Below are 24833 nucleotides of genomic sequence, written 5' to 3' on the forward strand. Positions count from 1 at the left end.
TTACAAGCTTTTCCCAGTCTTTTATACCTTTAATTGTACAAAAATACAGCCATCAAGACTTCGGCTTTGTTGTGAACTCAAGAAAATTCCAGCAATGTACATGTATGGAAAGATACATGCTGTTATTAGAGCAAATACACCATAAATGTTGAGACAGCCAGTAGTTCAATACACTACGATACTGTTCTCAAGTCATTTAGGCAACCTGTATAACTACTGTACATCAAGAGAATCAAAGAAATTACACCTAAAAGGAAAGCTAGTAGCAGACTAATGGAGTTTAAGATGGCACCAACTCAAGAAAAAAAATAATTTAAAAATGGTCTAGACAGATTCCACCGTGATGGCCAAGAATTAGTCTGTGATACTGCAGGTGTGAAGCATTAAGTCCTCTTCATCCAACACAGAATATATTGTGTTTCAGCAAAATGGAAGACTTTCCTAATGCCAATATTTCTTTCAAGCACAAGAAGACGAAGCATTAATAACCTTTAAAATTGTATTTCAAACTATGAGACATCAATGGTGTTGCAAAAGAAACAGATGAGGAAACAAAAAATCACCAAAAAACCTTTTAGAGCTCAGTCCTCTGGCTCCACCACTTAGTAAACAAAAAACTCCCGAAGTAATACATACGGACAAGAAAGGCATTGCTGAATCCCCTTGCCCCCATCAAAATCTCTCTGTAGTGCCTACATGACTGAGGAAAAAAACCTGTTTTCCAAGCAAATCCTCTGCACGTGCATCCATGTTTTAACACCACCAGGTTAGACATTTGCAATCTTCTTCCATACAGCTACTTTTTGGCCTTAACAAAACTACGTGCTTCTTGCAAAAGCGTTTCAACATCTTCATTATCCTTGTCTTCTGAACTTGGTTCCCACTCAGAGTCTTCATCAGTAGGTTCGCACTCCTCTTCCTCATCATCTATAAAGCTGTCATTAAGGTCATATTCATTTGGTTCATCATCATCATCACCATCTTTCTCCACAGCCCTTTTTCCTGTAAGGAAAAAAGTATCATATGTTCATGAATTGTAAATACAGAAAGAAAGATACCTTCCAGAGACTATCTAGTTAGTCTCTCTCCTCAAGAGGAGAGAGAATCAGCTAAAGCACTCCACCCAATGCTTACTATTTTGATTTTCAAGACTCTCATGAAAAGCTGTACCATCTTTCTCTGACACCTACTACAGCACTTACCAGTCTGATCACTTAGAAAGTTTTCCTTACTGTCTTCTCCTCCAGCAGTTGGAAAACAGTACTAGGCCTCTTCTGGCAATATCTTCTGATATCAGAAGATTACAGTCTGTCACAATTGTCTGATCAGAAGATCAGATAATGTCTTCTGATAACTCTCCTTTCCTTAAGGACTGGGACACACATTTTTCCTAGTCTAGGTACAGAAGTAGCAAAAAGATGACAATACATCTATCTTGCCATTTAGCCCCGAGGTATTCCTAAGCAGCTATTTTGACCCTAGATTTTCTGCTTTCATCCACACGTACATACTTAAGGCTATTTTATACTCATACCCTTTGGAATCTAGTGAGACCGCATTTGGAGTACTGTGTCCAGTTTCGGGCTCCCCAGTTTAAAAAGGACAGGGAACTGCTCAAGCAAGTCCAGCGGAGAGCTACAAAGAAGATCAGGGGACTGGAACATCTACCTTACGAGGAAAGGCTGAGAGACCTGGGTTTGTTCAGTCTAGAGAAGAGAAGACTATGGGGGGATTTCATCAATACCGATAAATATCTAAAGGGTGAGTGTCAGGACCATGGGGCTATGCTCTTTTCAATAGTGCCCAGTGACAGAACAAGGGGCAACAGGCACAAATTGGAACACAGGAAGTTCCACCTCAATATGAGGAGAAACTTCTTTCCTGTGAGGGTGACAGAGCAGTGGAACAGGCTGCCCAGAGAGGTTGGGGAGTCTCCTTCCCTGGAGATATTCAAAACCTGCCCAGACATGTTCCTGTGCCCCTGCTCTAGATGTCCCTGCTCAAGCAGGGGGCTTGGACAAGATAATCTCCAGAGGTCCCTTCCAACCCCTACCATTCTGTGATTCTGTGATAACCTGACGTGGGTTTTAACTTCCATTCACTTCTCTCCTGGGCTTCAGGTGAGAGAAGAAAATCTGCTATATCACTCACCTCCTACATTCTCAACTGGGATGCATGCTGGACAGTCTGTGCCTCCTTTCTGAACATGGGTTAAGGAAACAATAAATGCTGAACACTTCTTTCCTGAGCTGGGTGAAGCCTACCTGTTTCCCAGTTCAGTCTATTCTATCACACTGCATTCTACTCTGCTGTCCATCCATCTTCTTCACAACTCAGTTTGTGATCAAATTGCTTTCTGCTTTCATAGTACTTCACAATACTCTGTCGTGGCAGGAATCAAAGACTCAGAAACCTCTTATTTACAAGAAACAGATGCTGTTCACAGCATGTTCCTAAACTCTTTTAAGCAGCTTGTTTTGCAGTGTTCTTTTAATTGCTCAAATACGTTAGCACATTTAAGCCAAGTCCCACAGGCAGGATATTTCTGCTATTTGAAGAAGCCTTACCTGTCTGACTTGGTAGTGTCTGTACAAAGCTGCTGCCATGGCAGCATTGCCTTCTTTTATTTATCAGCAGCTGTGAACCTTCAACAAGTTTATTTCCACTGCTTCCTGATTTTGGCAGATGTGCGTAACCCTTGCTCTACAAGCTTACATTGTCTCCCTTTTTCCTTACATGCCCACAATTCCTAACTAGCCACAGTCTGTTAATATTCCAATCGTGTTATTCTGCCCTTAAGTCATACGTCTGAGAAAACTACGTTCACTCCTTCCCAGCCTCCAATTTTTGCATTCTTATCTTGTCTAGAGATAACCTGTCAATGATCTTGTACGGATATTTATCTGTTGAGCAAGTCTTGTCATCATCTTTCACATGAAACTATAAACGTGTATTCTTTTCTCAGCTACAGGCCCCAGTCCAAATCGTCAATGTTTATATTAACCATAAGCATTTCTTAGCAACCTCAGGTCAGAGCCCCAGGGACTCAAGCTACACATGTAACGAGAACACCAGTACTTTATGTGGTACAGATCACATCCTCTATCCATTGTGTTTTTCTACCAGTGGGAACATTAATGTTCCAGAATTATCTCATGATCTGATTAACATTTTATACTCTATAGCAACTCTCACCCAAGGCTTGCAAAAGCATTTAAAGCATTAGTCAAGTTTCTCAAAAGATACACAATTTTACAGGTGTACTGTGCTACAGAGGCACTGAATGACCTCCTAGAAAAACATCAGCCACGTGTGACACAGCCAATAATACAACTGAGAAATACGCTATGGCTCGCAATCTATATTCTTTGAAGTACTAAATGTGCGCCAACTAGCAGAAAAGCCTGAAAATGCCCACTGCCAATTGGACCTGTAATCCACTGTTATGCTTGCTAGCTTATTGCTTATCAGACTTCAGAGGAACTTAATCATGTCCATATTTACCACCAGAATTTCTTATAAGAATCACAGACTATGGTCCTGCAGAATGAATTATGTCTTGGAGGGGAAAGGTCAAAACAAAGATGGTAAATACAACAAGAACAAAATCCCTCTTCTCCGCTTATAAGAATGATAACCCCAAAACCTGCTAAGGCAAAGAAAAGCTCTTCTTCACTTTCACAGCAGTGTGGGTGGTATTTTACAACAGGAATTCTGGCAAAATACTGATCACCTCCATCAAGCTATATCTATTTTTTTATGCATTTATTTTCCCTACATGTTGGAGGAGCATACTGTTTTTCCTCCCCGTACATCAATGCTTTTAGATTTCAGCAGTGAATTATGTACTTCCTTCTATGTCTTCCCACTCTACCTCTTTCCACTACAGTTTAATGCAGCCCAACAGCCCCTAAAGCTGCTCATTAAGCACAATTCCGCCTGTTCCCTAGAACCGTATTGAACAAGGTGACCTTGAAACCTTCTCTGAAAGTATCTGCTCCATGTGGGGAGAAAAAGCTTGCTGACCACCTCTTTCAAAGAGTTATGTTTGAAAGTAAGCTGATTAGCTTGCTAGAAAACCTACAAAGTGTGTAGGACGATCCTGCATAGGCCATAGCCACAGCAGGTGATTCATGTAAGTAGCAACAACGTAGTGAGGTCATTCAGTGGTGACAATTTAATGGCAGCATAACTCTGACCTTTTTGTTTTTTTCTTCCTTCATTACAGTTATTTCCCCAAGTAATTAGCCTTAGATTACTTCTCACAACATAGACCACATTCTCTACAGGAAATTTACAATCCCTCTGGTAGCAATTAGACTAAAAATATTAAAAACTAAACACGTCAAATATCACATAGACATCTTCTTTTCTTGGCTGGTGGAGTTTAGATACACTTGTACAGAAGTTAATCCTGCTGTGCTTAACAGTGTAGTTGTGCCAAACAGAACAAAATAAAGGTTAATGGAGCCCTGACTGTGTGACCTTGCATGGCTCAGTACAACTGCCTCACAGATGTGAACTTGCTGAGCGCAACCTTTTTACCACCTTTGCCCTCCAGAGAGCTAAGCAAGCCAGTCAACAAGACATAAAACAAACAAACAAACAAACAAAAAACCTAGCAAATATGAACAGCACTTCAATTAATGAATTCCCTTGCCTCCCCTGTGCACAGAATATCAATTCTTTCCTGGTTCTTTCTTGGTAAGAGGAGTCAAATTTGACAGATTGAGATTGAATTTCACTTCTGTGTTTAAGTTTTACACGCTTACAAGAGAAGCATTTTCAATCCCTAGTCACGCTTTGCTGACCACCTGCCACAGCTGTACACACAGGATCCACCAGTCAGGTAAGGAAGGGGTTCTTATGAAAGGCACAGCTACAGTTTAAAACCTTCAAGATTTAGATTTAGAGTATGGATCATTCACATGGTCCAGCTTGCTTCATTATAAAATCTTAACCACTCACTGTTCTTACAGTGCTGCTAATAATTCTCACCACAGTGTAAAAGGGAGCAGTGACCAAGACAGAGCTGGTACTTGCATCATGGGATGCAGCAAAACAGACAGGAAACGCATATGCCTCAGAATGTGCTAGTGCACAGACACAACCATATCAAGCATTCAGTGATAGCAAAAGTGCACACATACATGATAAGGAAATGGGAGGGGAAATAAATTTCTCAGCAGAAAGTATAAAAGCAACCTCTTGCATCCACCCACAACAGAAATGCAAGCCAAAACACTTTGCCTAGAAAACTAACTACAGATATCTGCACTTTTATTTACCTTCTCTAGAAGGTAGATCTCTCGATTTTGAGGATTTCTTTAGGAAATGCCCAGCCACACCTTGGTGATCTCAAGGAAGACAAGCCAGTTCCCACTTCCACTCAAGATGCAGCAGTTCCACATCCTTATGCCTTGTTCAGGCCAGTGAAAGTGAAGTCAGCATATCATCAGGCTTTCAGACTGCTCTTTAAAGCCCACTTCTAAATTATTTGAGAAAGACTAGGAAGGGCCACATTTGGAAGCAGAGGCATTGAAATAGCCTGGAAACAGTCCTAAAGGATATTTAAACCTGGAGTCTACGGGCCTGCAACATATAAGTTAACATGGTTGGCAGCAGCTAAGCAAGCCAAGTGTGCCACTGGCAAATGGAGGAGGTATTCATACACAGTATTACAATTTACATTATCAAGACAGACTGCAGCTTGCCTGTGCTACTACATAATCCTCACTGACAGCTAGAAACTAAGTAAGAGGGATACATATGTAGTTTACAGTGGAAGCTGCCCCCAACTCAAAGGCATTAACCTCCTTCTACGCTTTAGTCTTAACATGCCAGTGTCTCACCTGAAACATTGATACCTCATGGTAAGTACAAGAAAAGCTCATCAGCACATGCACAGATATCACTTGAAAGTTAATTAAGGGACAATGCAATGCAGAAGGAATATCTCAGTGTTTCAAGAGCAATTAATCTTTATGGGGCAACCTTAACTAGCTGTGGATGAAATACTGGATTCCTTTCATCCTATTATGACCCTGTGTATGGAAGGAAGAACTGATTTAGCCACGTGTGTCTCTCCTTAAAATGTTTATTTTCTTGTCTGCTTCCAGAGGAGTACAGTATGCTCATCCAGGAAGCCTGGCACAAATCCCATTTCAGCACTATTACTTGTAACAAGACAAGACAAGACAAAACAAAAAAGGCAAGCAGGGTTTTACTAAGATATCAACTACTTTCTCCTTGGGTAAGTATTATCAAGCATCTCCAGCACCATTAAATGCTCAAAAAACCCAAAGCAGATCAGTTGCGTCCCATGCTGATGTGCCCATTCATAACATGAGAACATACCATTCTTTGAAGTTCTTTGTCGCGTTCCTCTTTCAGTTACTAAAGAAAAGAAAGTTACTGGTGAAGACAGACTACAAGCTAGCATAAGGGTTATTCACAGAGATTGCTACAATAAACGACTGACCTATTAAAATAAACGCTGCAATGACTGTGCTGTATTTCCAAGCATAAAAAACCCCAACTATTCTCCTGCCCCAAAACACTTTTTTTTTAATTGAATGATTCCCAAGAGAATACCCACGCGAACTCTTCTTACAATTATGAACCATTCCATCTGTAGAAAAATGTCATCAGGACCGGTATTTTTATTTTTAAGCAGAAAATTGGAGTACTTCAAAGCATTTAAATATTTTACACCATTGTTTCCATAAATGCATTTTCCCCATAATAATGTCACAATCCCGATTCTTTAAAGTAAAATATACTGTCATTACATTTCCATAACTGTTCTGCTCTGAAGTACAGTTTATTGCATTGGGGTTTCAAGTGGAAAAAAAATCTCAAAGTCCAATAATCAAGAAAAGGCACAAAAAATGCAAAATACCTCTCTGAATTCTTTAAGAGCACACAAAATGTAAACAGTACTTTCCCCTGTGTTTTTCAACAAGTCTAGTTACTGGAACATTAAAGACTAGAAAAATCTTAGAATAGAAACTCAGGCTCAGTTTTAACTATATTCCCTCCAAGCTTCGTGAGAACACAAAAATTTGTTCTCTCAGTAAGAAATATATACAAAAAATATACAAAAATATACAAAATATACAAAATAAAATAAAAAAGATGACAGATGTGCTTACAATGTTTGCTTTACAGCATCATAAAACTTTAAAATTGTATGTTACCAGAGGATTTCCTATCAAAAGAAAAATAAGAATAAAAAGTAAATATGAAATCTTAAGATATAAATCTAGACAGTTAAACCAGAAAATATTTCTCTGTATACGTTTTGCTATGGGGATGGGAGAAAAGCTATAGAAATAATTTACTGCTGTTTGAAATGTTGAGAAATACTTCAGTAACACCTAAATATATTCCCTGTTTTCATTGTAATACCCCAGGTCTGGATTGGGAAAGTAGAATAAAGATACCCAGTAATACCACAATATACCACGTTTAATTTTCAGTAAAACCTATTAAACTCCTGAAAATAGCCACTTGCCACACAGCATTTTTGCCATTATGTAAGATACAAAGCACACAAACTGCATCAATTGTGTCTGACCCAGTTCATCTCACTTCAGTTTAAAAACATTTGAAAAGTAAGTGCAAGTTTGCAGTAGCCAAGCAACCTTCCTTATCATGGACAAGAGCAAGACCTCATATTTAAGAAGAGCAATGGTACAAGGCAATACAAAGCAAGCTGCAAATGCAGTGGTTTTCACTTACAGTAGCTGAAAGCAGTTTAGTAGAAATTTTTGGTATCCATTACTGGGTTTGGGGGTTTTCCCCCCACTTTGAGCTATATCAAACAACTTGGCTTACCTGGAGGTGCACTGTGTTTGTATTCTAGCTTGTGCTGTGGATTCTTCCTGCAAAGAAGAAAACAGCAAAAGCATGATTTGCCACCTTGTTCCTCACTTACCAAGCCCAGAACTCCTTGCTATTTTATGGATAATTTTAATTTATTTTTAAACTAAAATTTTGTGACCAGTGCCTTACTGCAGTATCTCAGCTTAGAGAATGTAGGGTGGGGAAAAAAATCAGGTAAGTAAGAGTTCCTCGTTTCAGCATTAAAAAAAAAAAAAAAAAAGATGGCTGATCAAAACCAAGGGATGAGTTAGTTTCCAAAGTTGTATGATAAGATGCATTTGTTCAACATCATAAGAACTGACCCAATTATTTACGCTCACTAAAAATGAAACATAACTTCTTCATTAAGTACAAGGCACGCACAGTACATGACAGGTCTGAGACATCCAGGCATAGCTTCCACATTCTGAAACATAAGGCTAAACATTAAGTAGTTTGGGAAAATTAAAGAATTTGGAAGGAACTGCTTGTCTTGAAGACCACAGGGAGAGGCCATGAAGGATTCTTCAGAGAGATTACTCACTTCTGCAATATGCTGCTGCAATCCAGTAAGTTCAGTTTACAAGTTTATATGCCTTCTATAAAAAAATAGCATCAAAACAACAAAAGAAAATTTAAAGTCACCTTACTTGTGGATCTGTAACACACGTTCCCCTCATTCAGGTTGTGACCCAGGTCATTAACACACTGGTCTTCCCCCTAGTTACCCAATGCTGCTCTAATGTTCTAACTTGGTCCAACTTACACTGTTGTTGTTAGTATACTGGAGGCTTTTCTCAGGGCTGCATGTTAAAGTAGTTTCAACTAGATTTATTTTTGTGCAGAAAAAATTAAAAAACTCTAACTGTGAAAGAAAAGCCATTCAGGTGTCCTAATTTTTACTTCTGGAAATAAGTAACAGTTAAAGCCCACTATTTAGGAATGACATACCATGTGATATTGCCTGAAACTTGAGATTAATTTCTGCAACTACAGAACTTTTTGTATATTTTACAAAACACCCTCGCTGTGAAGACTGCCTTGTAAAATCAGTTGCTTATTCATGTTTTCTTATTCTTCAAAGAACAGAGTAATACAATTAGACTCCAGTAGAAAAATTTTTATGTCAAGTAATTTGTGACGAATTCACACACTTCAAGTTGATTTACAATTCTATAGCTATTGCCATCCCAAAGTACATTATGTATGCATTAGAAGTGATAGTTATCTGGATTAAAAAAATTGGAAACACAGCTTCCTATTAAATACACTGTAGTGGACCAAAAAAATTTGCCTATTTCAGTGTTTTACTACTGTCGTCAGCATCAGACCGTTTGATCCCAACTCAAGGCATAGTATTTAGATAATTTAATTATGCTTCCTTCAAGTAGTAGTCAACAGATAGACAACAAAAATAACAATAAAACCCTTCAAACTGCATCTGTTGCTTTGTTGAAAGAATTATAATTCTTTCAAGAAGAAAGGTGCCTCCTTTCCTCTACCCCCAAAGAATGAAACACACATTAAGAGATGATCAACGAATACAGCACAGAGGTTGTCTCAACTGGAAGGAGAGAGAATTTTGGTAAAAATAAATTATGGTTTATATTAAAAAGTTTACTACATGTTGACAAGTGAAAAAGTGTTGATCTCTAGATCATTGAATAGGTTCCAAAAGTCAAGTTTTCATGTTCACTAGCTGAAGTCACTAACAAATATTTTGCAGAGACTTTGGTGTTTTAAAGGTAGCAGCCTGTGCACAGCAAATTTCAGAAGGCAGTGAGACTTTAGAAGAAGCCATAACGATACACTACACTCAAGAACTAACAACAAGAATTACTTCTTATTCTATTGGCATTTTGCAACTCCAGGGGAGGACAGCCTTAACCCGTAAAACAAGAAAAGCCATTTTGTGCAGTTTCTTACCTATAGCAAGCCGTTCCATATGGACATTCAGGTCGGTTATCATTGTTATCCTGAGTTATGATCTCAGTTTCATGATAGTCATCATCATTAGGGTGACTGAACTGCTGAAAGTGAATGGGATTCTTCCTGCAAAAGACAAACGTATATCGAGAACTGACTGTTCCATTTAAACACAGGAAGTGCAGATAAGAAAAGTGTTATTGAATCAGTGTCACCTCATTTTTCTGTGCTTAGATAAAGAGGAGCTTTTAACGTTTAACTTCATGCAGAATATAAGACCTACTTTCAGGATAACAGAAGAAAAACTTTGTCTGTGCAGGCTGCAAAAGATTAAACCAGGAATTTTCTTATTTGCCATCAGCTTTAAGTTTTGGACCACCAACATGTACACAATCTACTGATGTAGTCATATAGATGAAGCTCACTCAACGGACGACTTGCTGAGTTATGGCTCCCTCTAGAGTTATCAAAGTGCAACAGAAACTTCTACTTGAAGTCTCAGTTCAAGTAGGAAGGGCCAACGCATGGCAGCCAAACAACTGCAGTACTAACACCTACCCACACCCTTGGGTTATCACATTAGCTTCAGGTGATCCGTCTCAACTATTATTTCTCTTCTATATCCAAGTTACCACCCCCTTGAATACGTCAAATGCCAGCACATTATTCCAGATGGAGCAGTCTATTGGACATTACATTGATTATGCTGTCCAGTTTTGGTTGGCTACCATGATGTTTTATTTGAAATATCAGATTACAACGATGATACAAAGTTTTACCACAAGACGTAACGGCTCTGCACATAGTTGAGTCACACCAGTGACAGTGATGAAAGCACTTCCCTAGTATCCATGACTTTTTGCTCTACAACACTTATACGGTTGAGTCCAAGGTGAGCAAGTAGTGAATACAAATACATGCATCACTGGAAGAACCTTTCTACTGCTTCTACACAATATGTTTGCATACACACCATAGAAGACAAGGGAGCTATAAACAACACTCCTTAGGGAAGAGTTTGCTTTATAAAACTCCTGTAATTGATGTTAAAAAGAACACAGAAGAACACGTTACCACTTCAGGAGAAATTCCATGTGACAGATCAAAACATACTACAAAAATTATGTCAAAACAAACATACTGTTACCAAATGCAAATCTACTTTTTCCCCTATGATTACTTTTAGAGACACTTTCTCCAAACGTAATATTTAAAAGCATGTAATGTGAGATATTTTAATAAATTCTTTTCCAAAAGACATCCACAAAATACCTCAGCGATTTACCACGCTAATTCCCAGGGTACACAATCTTCAATGTATTTGTGCAAATTATAAAAGTGAACTGCTTGCCTCAAGTAAGAGGAATGACAACTTTAAGCTAGAGTAATTACTGCTTTAATTTACACTTGTTACAACTGCATTTAGAAACACAAAGCCAGGAACACGTATGTAGCTACCTACACACACAACAGCTTCCTCGCTGATCACAGGTATTCTGTCCTTTATGTTCACAACCACTTCTTATGAACTTTATAGGGAACAGCCAATGTTAATGTCAACATTTCAACTACTACCATAAGAAAAAAAGGTTCTGTTACAGCTTTTGCAAAATTACTTCAGCACTGTGAGCTCTACTGGCCATTCAGGCCTCCTTTTAGGTATTAAAAAATAATTAGATATTTAGTATTAATATTTTAAATCTCCATTTGCCTGGTATCTTTCACTCAGAAAGCTCAACAAGCAAGCTAAACTTTTCAGTGAGCTACATATCAAAGACCCAGTATCCCTTGGATCTATTTACACAGGTGACAGACTTCTTGTCCTGGTCTTTTTGTTCATTTCTGCAAACTGGAGGGTAAGTAAATACTCTTTCACTAGAAATCATCACAAGGTTGCCTTTATCAGCCATTTACTCTGTCACAAGCTCTCAGGAAACATCACTTCTTACACCAAATTCAGGCTGGCTGCCTACTTCTTTTCCCATTTAAAAATAAATTGGATGAAACCAAGTAATTTTAGAGGCTATTTGCTTTGTTTTCTAAATGCATAGAGCTAGCTTATTAGCAATATTAGCAAGAATTTTGAGTCATCTGAAGCACAATTCATCTTCTCAAAGGGATATGAAAGCAACTAATGTTCTGTGAAATCATTTTTTATATTTATCCCTACAATAAGATAAATGTAGCATCACAGTCACCAAGGAAAGTAGGCCTAATAGCTGTCATTTAGCCAACATATTGTACTTTAGGACACATCCATTTCCTTTCAAGAATTAACTGTGAAACCTACTTGGAGAACACCAAACAGCCCTTATTGGAGGGGAGAAGAAAAAAAGAAAAAGATAGTATGGGAGGAAGGAGGAAGAGAAGCGAAAGGATCTTGATGTATGCTCCCTATCACAAGGCTTCTGCATTCTTTAGGCCAATGGATGAATCTCCTCAAATCACATATTACCTGTGAAGTATCTTAAACATTTCCTACTTCAGATGCTCAGGACTAGTAGAAACACCATATTTTATCTCACCCTTACCTGGGTAAGTTGTACTTATTCCACTTCTATGTTCTGTACAATGATATGCAGCAAAATAAATAGAAGCAGAGAAGTGCATAGCTTACCTTAAGCAAACATTTTCCCCTCTTGCAAAATTCTAAAGCTTCTTCCTTTTATTTTGGATTTGGCTTAGTTTGGGCTTTGGGTTTTGGGGGGTTTTTGTTTTTTTTTTTTTTAGACACAAGATATTTGAGTTGTAAGAGCACAATATCTATCACGCCATGAGTTACACTCCAAAGTTAATTAGTTTCACAACAAAACCTCATGTTATGTTATTCATTTGATCAAAACAAAATCATTAAGCTTTACTCACACAGAAATTAACCAATTAAAAGACCATTTTACAAATACAGTTTTATGGGAGATTTGCCTTCTCATACTCACACAGTTACTGCAACTTTCACAGAAGCTCTCCGTGAATTTGCGTACTCAAGCTTAATGACACAGAAGATTATGCAAATAAAACTGATAAAGTTCTTCAAAAATCAGTGCAGTCATCTCAGGCAGAAGTTGAGTATTGCTCAGTGAAAATTTTAGTACAGTTTTTTGTCTGTGCAGCTACAAAAAGCAACTTAAAAGCTTTTCCTAGAGCAAGTTTAGTTGATCAGGTAAGAATCTCTGGCTCTTCATAATCACAGGCAGAAGAACCCTGCCATGTCAAGGGCTTATTTTCTCAGCTACTAAAGAAACTGTTAGTGAAAATGTAATGAATTACCAGCACTAGTTCTAAAACAAGAGTTCAAGCCTGAGGTTATGCCACAACTGTGTGCAAGATGTTTGTTAAGTGCTAAATTTTATGTCTTATGAGAAGACAGGACTCAGAAGAGATGCAGGTCTTCAGCTGCCAGATTTACAAGCTTAAGGTAAAAGGAAAAATACTGACTTTCATAAACAAACAAACAGCAAAATATTTGGAAGACAACACATACAAATTCAAAGGCTGGCTGAGCGTGCCCTGCTTTGACAGCTATGGGTAAGATTTACACACATGGTCAGCAGAGTATTGTATTGCAGGCTAGCAAAAGGACAGAACTGTGGACAAAAACTGCGGGTCACAGCTTTAGAGATGAGAGTTCAGCTCTACTGCACCCCTTCTGTGCAGCCTTTGGAATGGGTGGTTGGGTTTGGATTTATTTTTAATTCCCTATTCTTCTAAGTTCAGAAAAACAAGTAGCAGACAAGAAAACGAACACAAGACAGTATTCTAAGAGTAAGTTCCTGTCGTGGTTCAGCCTCAGCTGGCAACTGAACACCACGCAGCCGCTCGCTCACTCCCCCCACCCCTGTGGGATGGGGAAGAGAATCGGACGAGCAAAAGAACTTGTGGGTTGAGATAAGCACAGTTTAATGATTACAATAAAATGATAATGATAAATGATTATGATAATAATGAAAATAATGTTAATATAATAAAAAGGGAAAAGGAAGGGAAAGGGAAAACAGGAAAAAAACCACGGAAACACAAACGATAGAACCGCTCACCACCCGCCAACCGACGCTGCCCCGTCCCCGAGCTGCGATTGCCCCCTCCTCCCCCGGCCAGCCCCTCCCAGGTAACATACTGGGCATGACGTTACATGATATGGAATATCCCTTTGGTCAGTTTGAATCCGCTCTCTTAGCTGTGCCCCCTCCCCTCCCGGCTTCTTGTGCACCCAGCAGGGCATGGAAAGCTAGACATGTCCTTGACTAGTATAAGCGCTACCCAGCAACAGCCTAAACACTTGTGTGTTATCTCAACAGGTTTTTTTTCCATGCTAATTTCAAAGCACAGCACTATACCAGCTAGAGTGAAGAAAATTAACTCTATCCCAGCTAAAACCATGACAGTTCCCTGACAACAAGTATAGTTGGATATAATGTACACAGAGCACTTTGCCTCCTGGTGGTAATAGCAGTTTGTTTCAATTTGGTAAAGCTTCAGACTACCTCAGAAAGAGAATATGACACTGAAGGACGATGGCAAGAAGAATCCCTGGCAGAGGCATGCATCAAGCTTCATTCTTTCAAAAGCAGTGTTTTCAAATTCATAAATGAAGAAACCTAACTATGGGTTATGAAGTTATTTTCTAAATATTTAAGATAGGTGTCAGATAAATCTAATAAAATTAATAGAACTAACATTTAATCTTTTCAATTTGTACTGTTTTACTAGGCACCTACCCAAGGTGCCAAAGTCATACCCAGAAGACAAGTATCTCTTAACAGGAGTTTACAAAATAAAGACTAAAACTCTGGAGAGCATTTAGTTATTGGATACATGACATTTTATGACTAAGAAACCTCACCTAGAAAAAAGCTTTAAGGAAATGTTACAGTTACCAGAGCAGCACTCATTTAAGAAGTTGACTCCTACAGCATATCTTGTTAGAAGACACCTTTCATAAGGTTAAAGTAATGAAGGAGAGGGAAACCAACCACCCATTTGATTTACACAGTTATCTGCAGCATTAGGCAAACCAAAGATATATAAGAAGCCATTTACTTGTGCTTGCTTGTTTTCTAAACAACCTCATTGTTTTTTCCTATTGCTCAAGCCCGGGGTGTGGGATAAATAAAATAATAATAATAAAATACTACTAATAATAATAATACTAATAATAAGAAATCACAAGACCCACTGTTTCCTGGCTTAGCCTCATCTTTCACACTTACAATGTACATGGATTTACCTGGAGCTCAAAACTCACCAAAATGCCCTTCTCAGGTCATTGGTCATTTGCTAGCCAAAAGACCACCTCTAGATTTGTATCTTCCCCTCAATATATCAATACATGGCACTCCAGATCTTTTCTGGGCGGAAGGAACTAGCAGGAGATCAGGCACTCCCACTGATGTTTTGCAACTTCAATGGAATGTTTGTATCCCACAGAAGGTTTGTATGAAAGATCCTTCACTGTGAATTGAGAGGATGTGAGTGAGAGAAAAAGAAAAAAAAGAGCTCTTCACTTCTATTACCAAAGATGCTGACCAGATAAGGGTTAACATAGAGTTTTGTTCTGTTTTCAGGGAGGGGATGGAAGCTAATGAAAAAGAGTAGACTGGACAAGTTATAATAAAAGTAATTCTTGATTATTTAAGGAATGACAGATAATAAGTATTTTAAATATTCAGATCACAAAACATGCAATTATTTCAAAGACAATCATCTTTCACAAAACTTTCATCTTCTAATAAAACAAGCCTACAGGGTCTATGTTGGGCATTTCAACCAGTTACATCTCTTATCCCTCCTGGTATACACAGGAGTTTATTACTTTTCTTGTTAAAAAGGGCCTTTGTTTCTTATTTCCTATAGGACTTCATCTTTTAATTTGTTGAAGTACTTCATCCCTTTTTTGGGTTATATCAGGAGTTAGCAAGACATCCTGGCTCCTCTTTTCATATTTTTAAAATTCTTGTTATGCCATGTATTTCTCATCAGTGCTCTGCGTACCAAAACCTTTTATTCAAATCAAAGCTTGTAACAACTTTACTCTTTTCTCTTCCATTGCTAATACATTACTTCTTAATAATTAGCTATCTTAAGCTAGTTTTAATTTTGCTTTACCTGTAACAGCCTGTTCCATACATGCAAGGTGTCCTCTTACGCTTGATCTCTTTGGAGCTTTCTGAAGCATCTGCACTTCTGGTTGAATCAGAAATCTCAGTCTTGTGATCCAGATTTGCATCAGGCTCAAGAATCCCTTCCTGGGCACCAAAATATTGGTAAGTCCTGCCCCAGTGAACTTCTTGGCTTGTAGAACCAGTAATCTGCTCTTTGTTTTCCGTTTCCTCAATTCTATTTTCTTTACTGGAGATCTGACCTACTCTTTTAGACCATTTACTATACAGCTGCCTATCATTTTTTTCCAGAGAACTTCCAGGGTTTTTTCCTCCAGTCTTGCCATTTCCTTCCATGTTTCTCATGGTACTCTCAAGAGGAAATCCAGGTGTATTCTGTGGAACAAGGTTACATTTTGAAGGACCTGAAAATTTACGCTCTTCAGAATTAAAAGCTTTAAGGTCAAACTCTGCCTCATCTCATCATTCCTGATGTCAAAATCAGAGAATTGTGGAACAGCCCAGGTTGGAAAGGACCTCGAAAGATCATCTGGCCCAGCCCTTAAAACCTTCTATTCTGCTTTCCAAACTCAAGTGAGCTGCCAAATGCACCTGCTGAATGAAAGGCTCAAGAACACACATACACAAATTAAAGAAAGACTTAGTCTAGAGAGCTCCCATCCTCAGCTTCAGTTCCCTCACAGCACAGTCAGGCTCCTCTCTCACTGCCTCAGTTTGTGAATAGTCCAAGGACTTTAAGTTAACTTTTGATTAAAAGTACTGCTCCTGAAAAATGAATGGGGCTTACACATGTGAAGATATAGGAGAAGATACTGAAGGTATATCTAGAAGAACGCACGCTCCTATACAAGAATCAATTTTAATCCCTTAAGTTCCAAGATATATGGAATATATATGTTTATCTATATATGGAAGATATATGGTAATTCACAATATACACCTTGAGCTTAATCCCACCCCAGTACATCTTAAATGCTTCAGCTTGTGACTCTAAATCATAAACCAGTTTGTCAGTTGATACCATCAGGTAAAGATTTCAGGTTTGACAAATTTTGGAACACACACATCTTTAAAATAAGAGACATGTGCTTTAGTAAAAGAATACAAGATAGATAGCTAAGACAAGAATGTTGTCCTATCAACCTAGACATTACCTGGAAGCACACCTATATTGAAGGCTGAACTACTTTGATACATTGCAGAACTATTCAAAGGTCTCTGCTCTCTATAGTTCATTATTTAAGTTCCCCCTCCAGTAAACTTTCACTTAGTTTACACGATGTGTTTGGCAGAGCTTGAAAATCAGGTGGTGGTTTTCTATTTGATTTGCTTCCTTTCAATGCTAGCCTCATGAAATGTTAACCAAAACCAGAGACAATTACATTTGAGCAGCAACTTGATTAAGAAAGGGCAAAGCGAGCATTAAGATCAAGTGATCCTGACAGAAGCATATTTAGTTAGTCAGATCAGAGACAAAGATGACTTTTATCAAGACTCCCAAAATAAGGCTTAGCAAACAACTGCATCTTAGGAAATAAGCCTTTATTTGCAAAAGGAAGACTAAATTACTCTAATTTGCCACTCCCACTGTGATTTCTCTACTACATAATTCAATCCATTGCCTCTATTGTATATAATGAGACTAAACACTTTCACATTTATTATGATGACTAGTTAAAAAACAGGTTGCAATCAGGAAAATCAAAGACAACAGCACTATCAGCACTGGCTATAACTCATATATGACCTCACTGCCATCTGGCAGCTGCTGGCACTTCGAAGAATTAAGATTCTTTTTACATCCTACCCTACAGCAGGTTTTGTTATTAAATATGACAGCAGGAGAGTGATTTGGTTTTGATATCAACATTCCCAATCTTTTAGAGCTCTGTGATTATTACTTCTGCTTCTACTAACCCATTATTTTTTCTGCAAAGTTCTGAAGGCAGTTTCTTACATTATGCTCAAGATAAAAATTATTTATTAAATTATTAGGAGAAAATCAGTAGAGCAATACTCACAAATTGCAAGATATTATGTAAGATAATTCATTATCTAGTCACTCACCTTATAGTTTGACAAATTAAACAGCACTGCAGGTGGTATTAACATACCTAGCCAACAGGGAAGCTCACCACTCAGAACACTTTTTCAGATTAAAAGACACCACTATGTTACATCAAAACTACTGAAGGGTATGCTCTCCATGAGTAGATAATTTCAATTAACCTTAAGATTTAATTAAAAAACAAAACCAACCCCAATTGTTTTCAGTGTCAAAACCAATGAAACATACCAAATAAAACTATTTTAAGTATTTTATCAGATCCTAGAACAGATCCAGGCAATTCTAATGCTAGAGATCAGAAATGGCTCCCCAGGTTGTTCACATAAAGGAAAAGTCAGTGAAAGCCTCACTTTACTCTCACCAGAATATATTTTGTTGGACTTTGATAATGATCCTTCTGTTTTCATTATTAGCAGGGTGCTATCAGGTAAGCATTTAACCGCCTGTAAATGCAGCTGTACTTTAAAGACACACGGACACACTGTCCAGCTGGACTGAAGTGTCTGTTCATTCATTGCCACAGATCATTTTGGATTTCAGATTACTTTTTTGCCTTTCCTTTTTTTGACTCAGGTTTTAAGATAGTGGTATAAGCATTCTCCCTGCTATCTTTCTTCAAAATGTAGCAGTTGCTAAGCCATATACCATCATTTTCTGACCATGAAAACATAAACCAACTAGAATGGCATTAGTCTGGGTAAAGTCCAGTGTCAAATTACATCACTGTCATAACATCACCTATCCCAAAGGGTTCCTGGAAAAATAAACCACGCACCAGGCCACTCCTAGGACCAGTACCTTGGCCTGTGTCTTCCAGCCTCTTTGCTGTAAAGCTGAAAGTCTGGTATTTCTGTGGACCATTTGGGCCTAAAACATAGATCCCAAAAATGAAGTGCAGAAAACCCAGTCTCTCAAGAATTCCAGAATCCTTGCTAGAGAGCTGTCCAATGGACTGGCATTTCAAAACAACTGTTAAACAACAGATCACATAGTTATGTTGTAAACCCAACCTTCAACAGGACACTTCCAGCTACATTCTCATTTTTTGCAATACCATGGTTCTGCCCTGAGCCAAAAAATTACCTGATATGAAAGGACAGGGATTAAAAGGCAGCTCCTTTTCCCTTGATCTTGCTCTTCACCTTCAAAATCCTCTACAGTTTCTTCAGAAGCTAATCTCTTTTTCTGCTGCACGTTTACTTCTGATTTTAATAACTCCATATTACTTCTTCCCCTTCCTTGGCCTTTTTTCATTCTACTACCTTAAAATAAAAATAAAATGGTACTTTTGGAATGCAACTTTTTACAGTGTAATCCTGATCACATTAGAAATCTAAATCCAATCAAACCAGAACACTGGACAAAAAGCATGAGAATTAGCAGGACTTCTCCATGTGCTGTTTCAACAATACATTCTTCACTTCCTGCTTATAGGAGTAAAAAGTATGTTTTAGAATGAAACACATATTTGAAAGGGAAGTTTGAAGGAAAACAATAAATATGTGGCAAAGGATATTCTGGACTGACCATATCAGTATGACTTGACAATTCCATTTACACGATAGGAGCTGATCAAATAAACCAAACATCCAAGGACAACTTTTACCACAGACCTTCCAAGTAAATATCATTTCAGACTACCAGTTTATATACACAAACATTAATTAATTAGGACATGGCAAAATCAGGTAGGCAAGTGGGCCTACCTCAACTGCATCATGGCTGATTACTTCATCAGCCAGTAACCAACAGAAAGACAGCAAACGTTGTGCCTCTCTTTGGAAAGCTTCACATCCCAGAAAACCTTAAGTCCTCTGTACTGAAGTAGTATTTTCTGGATATATAGCTGGGACACAGCTTGGGCGATTGCACTGGTTTTGTTACAGCTCCATCTGCTGCAAAATGCATTCAGAAGGAAGATACTTTATGCCATTTTGTGAGACTTCAAAAACTCTCCCCCTTCAAAAAAGACAGACATGCCAGAGAAATCTATAGGAAGCAAAGAATTTTTCAAAACAACCAATTGGTGTTCCCTTTCCAGTAAGAAGACATACAGAAGAAAAACAAGAGGGCAGGCTTTGCCTTTTATTCTCTACCTTTGAGTCCAATATCACCCTAAGAAGATGCAAACCATTGCACAATTTTAAGGAAATATGAGGTTTGCAGAAGAGATCGGTTGTTTTATTAAAGCAGCCCATTCTAAGCTGGAATCATTATCTCACATAATGAATTTTTAAATGGCTCCCATAGTGTTCATACATCTCTCTAGCTCCCTCAGGGTCAGGTCTTCAACTGCACACAGATACCCCTTGCCCACACAGCTCCAAATCTCAGCACCTACATGATAGAAGTTTAGTTTTTAAAAGAAACATTATATACACACATATAACAAACATTATAGTACTTGTAGAGAAGAAACAAACAAAAAACCCCAAACCCAAACATAAGAAAACAATCACACTAGTGCAGAAATTGACAACTCAACAAAACCAGCAGAAGTTCTCTGGTACGTGCAATTTTTTTACATCCAAGGGAACAGGCCAGCAGGGAACAGTCTAGATTCGGAAAGCAGGTAGGGGGGGAAATAAAGTTTCTTTTGCTTCTAATGATTTTCTCAAAATTAGCATTTGAGGAAAGGAAAAGGCAGGGTAGCTGATGGCATATGACAGAGGTGTTTAAAGCCAGAATTGCCCAGGTCAATCCATCCAGACACCTGCATTTACTACAGGAGATAAAAAGCAATTGGTTGGACACTACATGAAATACTTCTGCAGGCCTGCTCGAGCATCAAGAGCCAAATTTTTCCATTACACCATCTCAGCAGAAATAGCAGGTGGAAACAGAGGCATTAAAGAATAGCTGTGGGACACAGAGGAGTGGACACACACACACCAGCCACAGTTCATTCATTTGACTACTAACAAACGAAATTCAGCAGTTAGCACCTAAACCACCCTGCACCTCACCACAGTATGGCAAGCAGGGTGAGGCATGCTGTCTTCAGCACAGAGAAAGACAGAAATGCTGGGGGAGCATTGTTAATGTATGCAGCCATTTTCCTTCTCCCATTTCATTAGTCCTCCAGTTCCATCAATAAAAGTCATAAAAGCAATAAATGCCTTGAGCTAAGTCTGTCAGAGGATGTCTAATGGCAGTTTTAGAACTCCCATTTAGAAGCTCCCAGGACTAAACCCAAACATGCTAGAAGATTCTCCTGGGATGGTGCCAACGTGGCACCCTTGTGTCTCCCATTGATAAGAGACTAAACACCATATTCTGCTGCTGTTACCACTGATACATAGTGATACAAGTTTATCATACATGCAGCAATTTCCTTTTGCAAGAAGGACAAGAGGGAATGCGATAATATTTCAGCCTCATACTAGTAAGAAACTATGAACTGCTCCTTCTAGGAAGAAACTTTGGACTAAATGATCAAGTCTGTTTCAGTCACAAAAATAGAGTAACAATCACCAACACACACAAAAAAATCCACCTTTAAAACCTATGAAATTAAAAGAATCTGAATTTAGAAGGGCAATCAGTGACTTAAATGTGGAGAAGGCTTGGAATTAAAGGCACAGAAACTACCTGGAATTTACGTACTAAACAAAACAGGTAAGTTTATAGGAAAAGGCTCCAGAACATCAGATGTTCAGCGAAAGTGTATTTCCTGGCATAAAAAAAAGAACAGAAAGAAAATCAGCCGATCAGAAAAAGCTCTGTCACACGCATAGGACTGATGACAAAGGAGACAACAGAGGTCAGTCTCTGTCAGCTGCCAGGCACAGAACACACAAAGAAAAGTAACAAATACTTTCTACTGCCATGACTATAATTTACGAAAATGAGATCAAAGCACATAAATGTATATTGGTATGCAAACATACTACACTGCAAACCTACCTCCTTTCATTATAGGCTCAGAAATCCTCTGAACTGGGAGGTCTCTTTCCAGCATCCAAGATGGAAGCACCCTCTTTCTTTGAATAGATTTTGACTGTTCACTTTCATTATCACCAGGAGGAACCTAAAACAATATTTACTGTTTAGTACCTTTCTCCAGTTACAAAAGAGGTGGAAAAACTAGAACACAAGTTTCTACACAGTTATGTCCTTCAAACGCAGCCTGGATAACTACCTACTTTTTGGATGGTGCCCATTGCCTGATTTTTTTTTAAACAGTTCCTACTGACTCAGAAAAACAACATCTACAGAAACCTTCCTGTAGGGAAAAAAAAAACCAAAACACCTCCTTAGACCTTTGGAATAAATATCTAAAAGGCTACAGACTGAAAGCTTCATAGAAGAGCTATATCAGCATCTTGCTACCAAGTTTCAACACAGAGAAATAAGAAAAAGAGGTTTAACAAACAAATGCCTATTTATAAAAAAAAAAAAAAAAGCCTTGATAGCATTCTCTCAATTCCGTTTTTAAGAAAGGAACCACACTCTAAATTAAATACTCCAAAGTCATATTCAGTACATACTGAAAGTACCGAAAGTAATACTATCCGTTTGAATCTCTACTTATTAAAAGGTAAGTATCCGTCCAAGGAATCCCAGCTACAGTAAAGGCTGACATTTCATTTGTTGCTCATAGTTATCTGATGTACAATGATGTTGACCAACGTGTCCCTTTTAGCACGATATTCCTGGATACACAACAGAAAACCTAAGAAAAATCCCACTGCCTCCATGCACTATTTATCAGACTGTCTGAAAGCCATTTTTACCCAGCAATATTTTAAAAAGGCAAAAGATGCTTGCTTTGAAAACTCTGTTTTGCTGGACAAAATGCTGGCTACCAGGGAAAAACAGGATGATTATTTATCTGTGTGTGTGTATGGATCTTGACAACACAACTCCATCACAGCTACGCAGATCAAATGAAATGAGCTGCCAGCACATGGTATCTACAGTCCAACTGCACACTCTCCAGATACACATTTCGGAGGCTTTTAGGTCAGTTGGGAGAGCAGTTGTTCATTCCCCACGGCCTTCGCAGGTACCTACAGCACTGTTACTGATACAGACCAGAGACCAGAACTGGACTTTGTTCTGTAGTCCTGAACTCAGCATCCACATTGTTAGTTCAAAATATTCCTGGAGCAATAGCAATTTTTGTATTTTCCAGAGAACCAACTACTGCACTGTAATAATCATAAATACACAACAGCAATATATTTATACACCTGTATAGCATATAACCCCAATCAATAAAACAACAGCTATATTGAGCCTACAACTTTGCCAGAGTTTACTTCTCATGGGGGAAAAAAGGAAAGCTTAGAAAACACAACACCTTTACTTCATTTTTAACACATCCTTACAAATATTAAATTTAGTTTAAAAATTAAGCACCCACCAAATGTCTGGAAGTAGCATCATTTTTTCCCATTTTTGCACTTCCCTCAGAGTTGGAACATGCTGGTTCTATTAACGATGGACTACAAGACATCTCAACAGCATGAACAGTTGGTCCTTCTTCTGCATCAGCCTCCTGATTCTTTTTTGAGAAAGCAAGATAACTTTTAGCTTGTCAAACTGATTATGAATATAAACACATACTTTTCACTCAAAACCAGAAGTTGGTCTGAATGTTTGTCATTAATAAACTTCTAAATCAAATGTAACATACTCTTACATCAACTTACAAAGGAAATAAACATGCCTTCCATTCCACCTTCCACTGAAAGTATTTTGAACCAAAGATATTCCAGTTGCTGCTGACCCCTACTGTACTGTGGTTTGTTTTCCACGTACATAATTTACACTAGTCACTGCCGTGACAAAACTTTGAGAAAGCTGAAATTACAACTTAGAATTTCCTTTACCGTAAATCTGTGCAACTTCACGAAGTTTGATTCTATGCTAAGAGTCCGATAACAACGTTAAGATACAGTTCTCAGGATCAGGTGCCCAATGAATCCAGTACTTCTTGTGAAGTTCTCCCCAAAGGCTGCAAGTCTGCAGCTCTCAGGTGACACCACGTACTCAGGTGCTTGAAGCCGGCTTTAAAAGCCTCACCTCAGAGCCACCACGTCTGAAACGCCTTCTTGCCGTGAAAGTGCATTGAAACTACGACTGCTTTTCCTTCGGGTCTTTGCCTTTCCACTAGCCAATTCACTGGCACGAAGGATGAGGGGGGAAAGCCTCGCTACCGCCGCGTTCACTGCACTGCGCCACTCGGGAGGCACCGCTGTCCCTCCTACAGCTTTCGGCATTAGACGAGAGGCACACGGCGACCTCTCGAACCTTTCGTTCCGTCGTGAAAAGAAACACGAGAGGCAGAACTCTACCCGCCCCCCACCCCTTTCCCGAACAGGCCCCTCTAGGCGATCCTCGAGGTTTCGGTTCCGCAGGGGCTCCCCCCGCCGCGGCCGGGCCGCCGGGAGCGGGCAGCCGCGGCAGAACGCACGGGGAGGGACCCCTGGGCGGCCGGCTCCGCTCCTGGGGACGGGACGGGACCGGCCCGGCCTTACCTCGGGGGCTGCCGCCGCCGGGACGGGGTGAGGCGCGGCAGGAGCCGCCCTCGGGGATCGCCCCACACCCGCTGGCGCGAGGGCGCCGCATGATGACGTAGAGCCGCTACGTCAACCGCCGCCGGAGCGGCAGGGTGGCGCAGCGTCTGCGGCACCGGAAAGCGAAAGACTCGCCTGAAAACCTACCGACACGCACATCTACACCCCCCCGCCGCCGTGGCGTGACGCAGCGGCCAGAAGGCAGGGACATGCCGGCAGGAGGAGAAGCGGCCGCGGGCGCTGCTGGACGCGGCCGCCCGGTGACGCATCGGCCGCGGTGACGGAGTGGCAGTGGGGGCCGGGGGAAGCGCCGTCCCCGCCCCAAGGCCGCGG

The 24833-nt window shown here is 39.4% G+C and overlaps 1 protein-coding gene across 6 annotated transcripts; it reads right to left on the bottom strand.

Moving 5' to 3' along the window:
• Positions 1-24774, bottom strand: APLF (aprataxin and PNKP like factor). 6 transcript variants are annotated; one of them, XM_064446634.1, is made up of 10 exons: positions 24658-24774; positions 23345-23485; positions 21879-22006; positions 19060-19234; positions 15895-16283; positions 9793-9918; positions 7840-7886; positions 6358-6396; positions 5289-5419; positions 867-1002 (listed from the first exon to the last, which is right to left on the bottom strand). In XM_064446634.1, the coding sequence occupies exons 1-9, from the start codon at positions 24709-24711 to the stop codon at positions 5328-5330; spliced, it is 1191 nt and encodes a 396-aa protein (XP_064302704.1). In that variant the 5' UTR covers positions 24712-24774; the 3' UTR covers positions 867-1002; positions 5289-5327. The 6 variants fall into 6 exon arrangements, with proteins under 6 accessions (XP_064302705.1, XP_064302700.1, XP_064302701.1 ...); XM_064446635.1 differs by lacking the exon at positions 5289-5419 and having other exon boundaries at positions 1-1002; XM_064446630.1 differs by lacking the exon at positions 5289-5419 and having other exon boundaries at positions 1-1002; positions 24648-24754.
• Positions 24775-24833: the final 59 nt, after the last annotated feature.

This window comes from Phalacrocorax carbo, chromosome 3 (genome assembly GCF_963921805.1).
Source record: "Phalacrocorax carbo chromosome 3, bPhaCar2.1, whole genome shotgun sequence".
In the NCBI taxonomy this organism is placed as follows: domain Eukaryota; kingdom Metazoa; phylum Chordata; class Aves; order Suliformes; family Phalacrocoracidae; genus Phalacrocorax; species Phalacrocorax carbo.

Excerpts from the sequence above, each read along its gene's own strand:
- APLF (XM_064446635.1), bottom strand. The coding sequence starts at position 24,711 with ATGTCCCTGCCTTCTGGCCGCTGCGTCACGCCACGGCGGCGGGGGGGT. Across the intron at positions 23,486-24,657 it reads GGCGGCGGGGGGGTGTAGAT|AATCAGGAGGCTGATGCAGA; the intron begins GTGCGTGTCGGT and ends TTCTCAAAAAAG. Across the intron at positions 7,887-9,792 it reads TATGGAACGGCTTGCTATAG|GAAGAATCCACAGCACAAGC; the intron begins GTAAGAAACTGC and ends TCTTCTTTGCAG.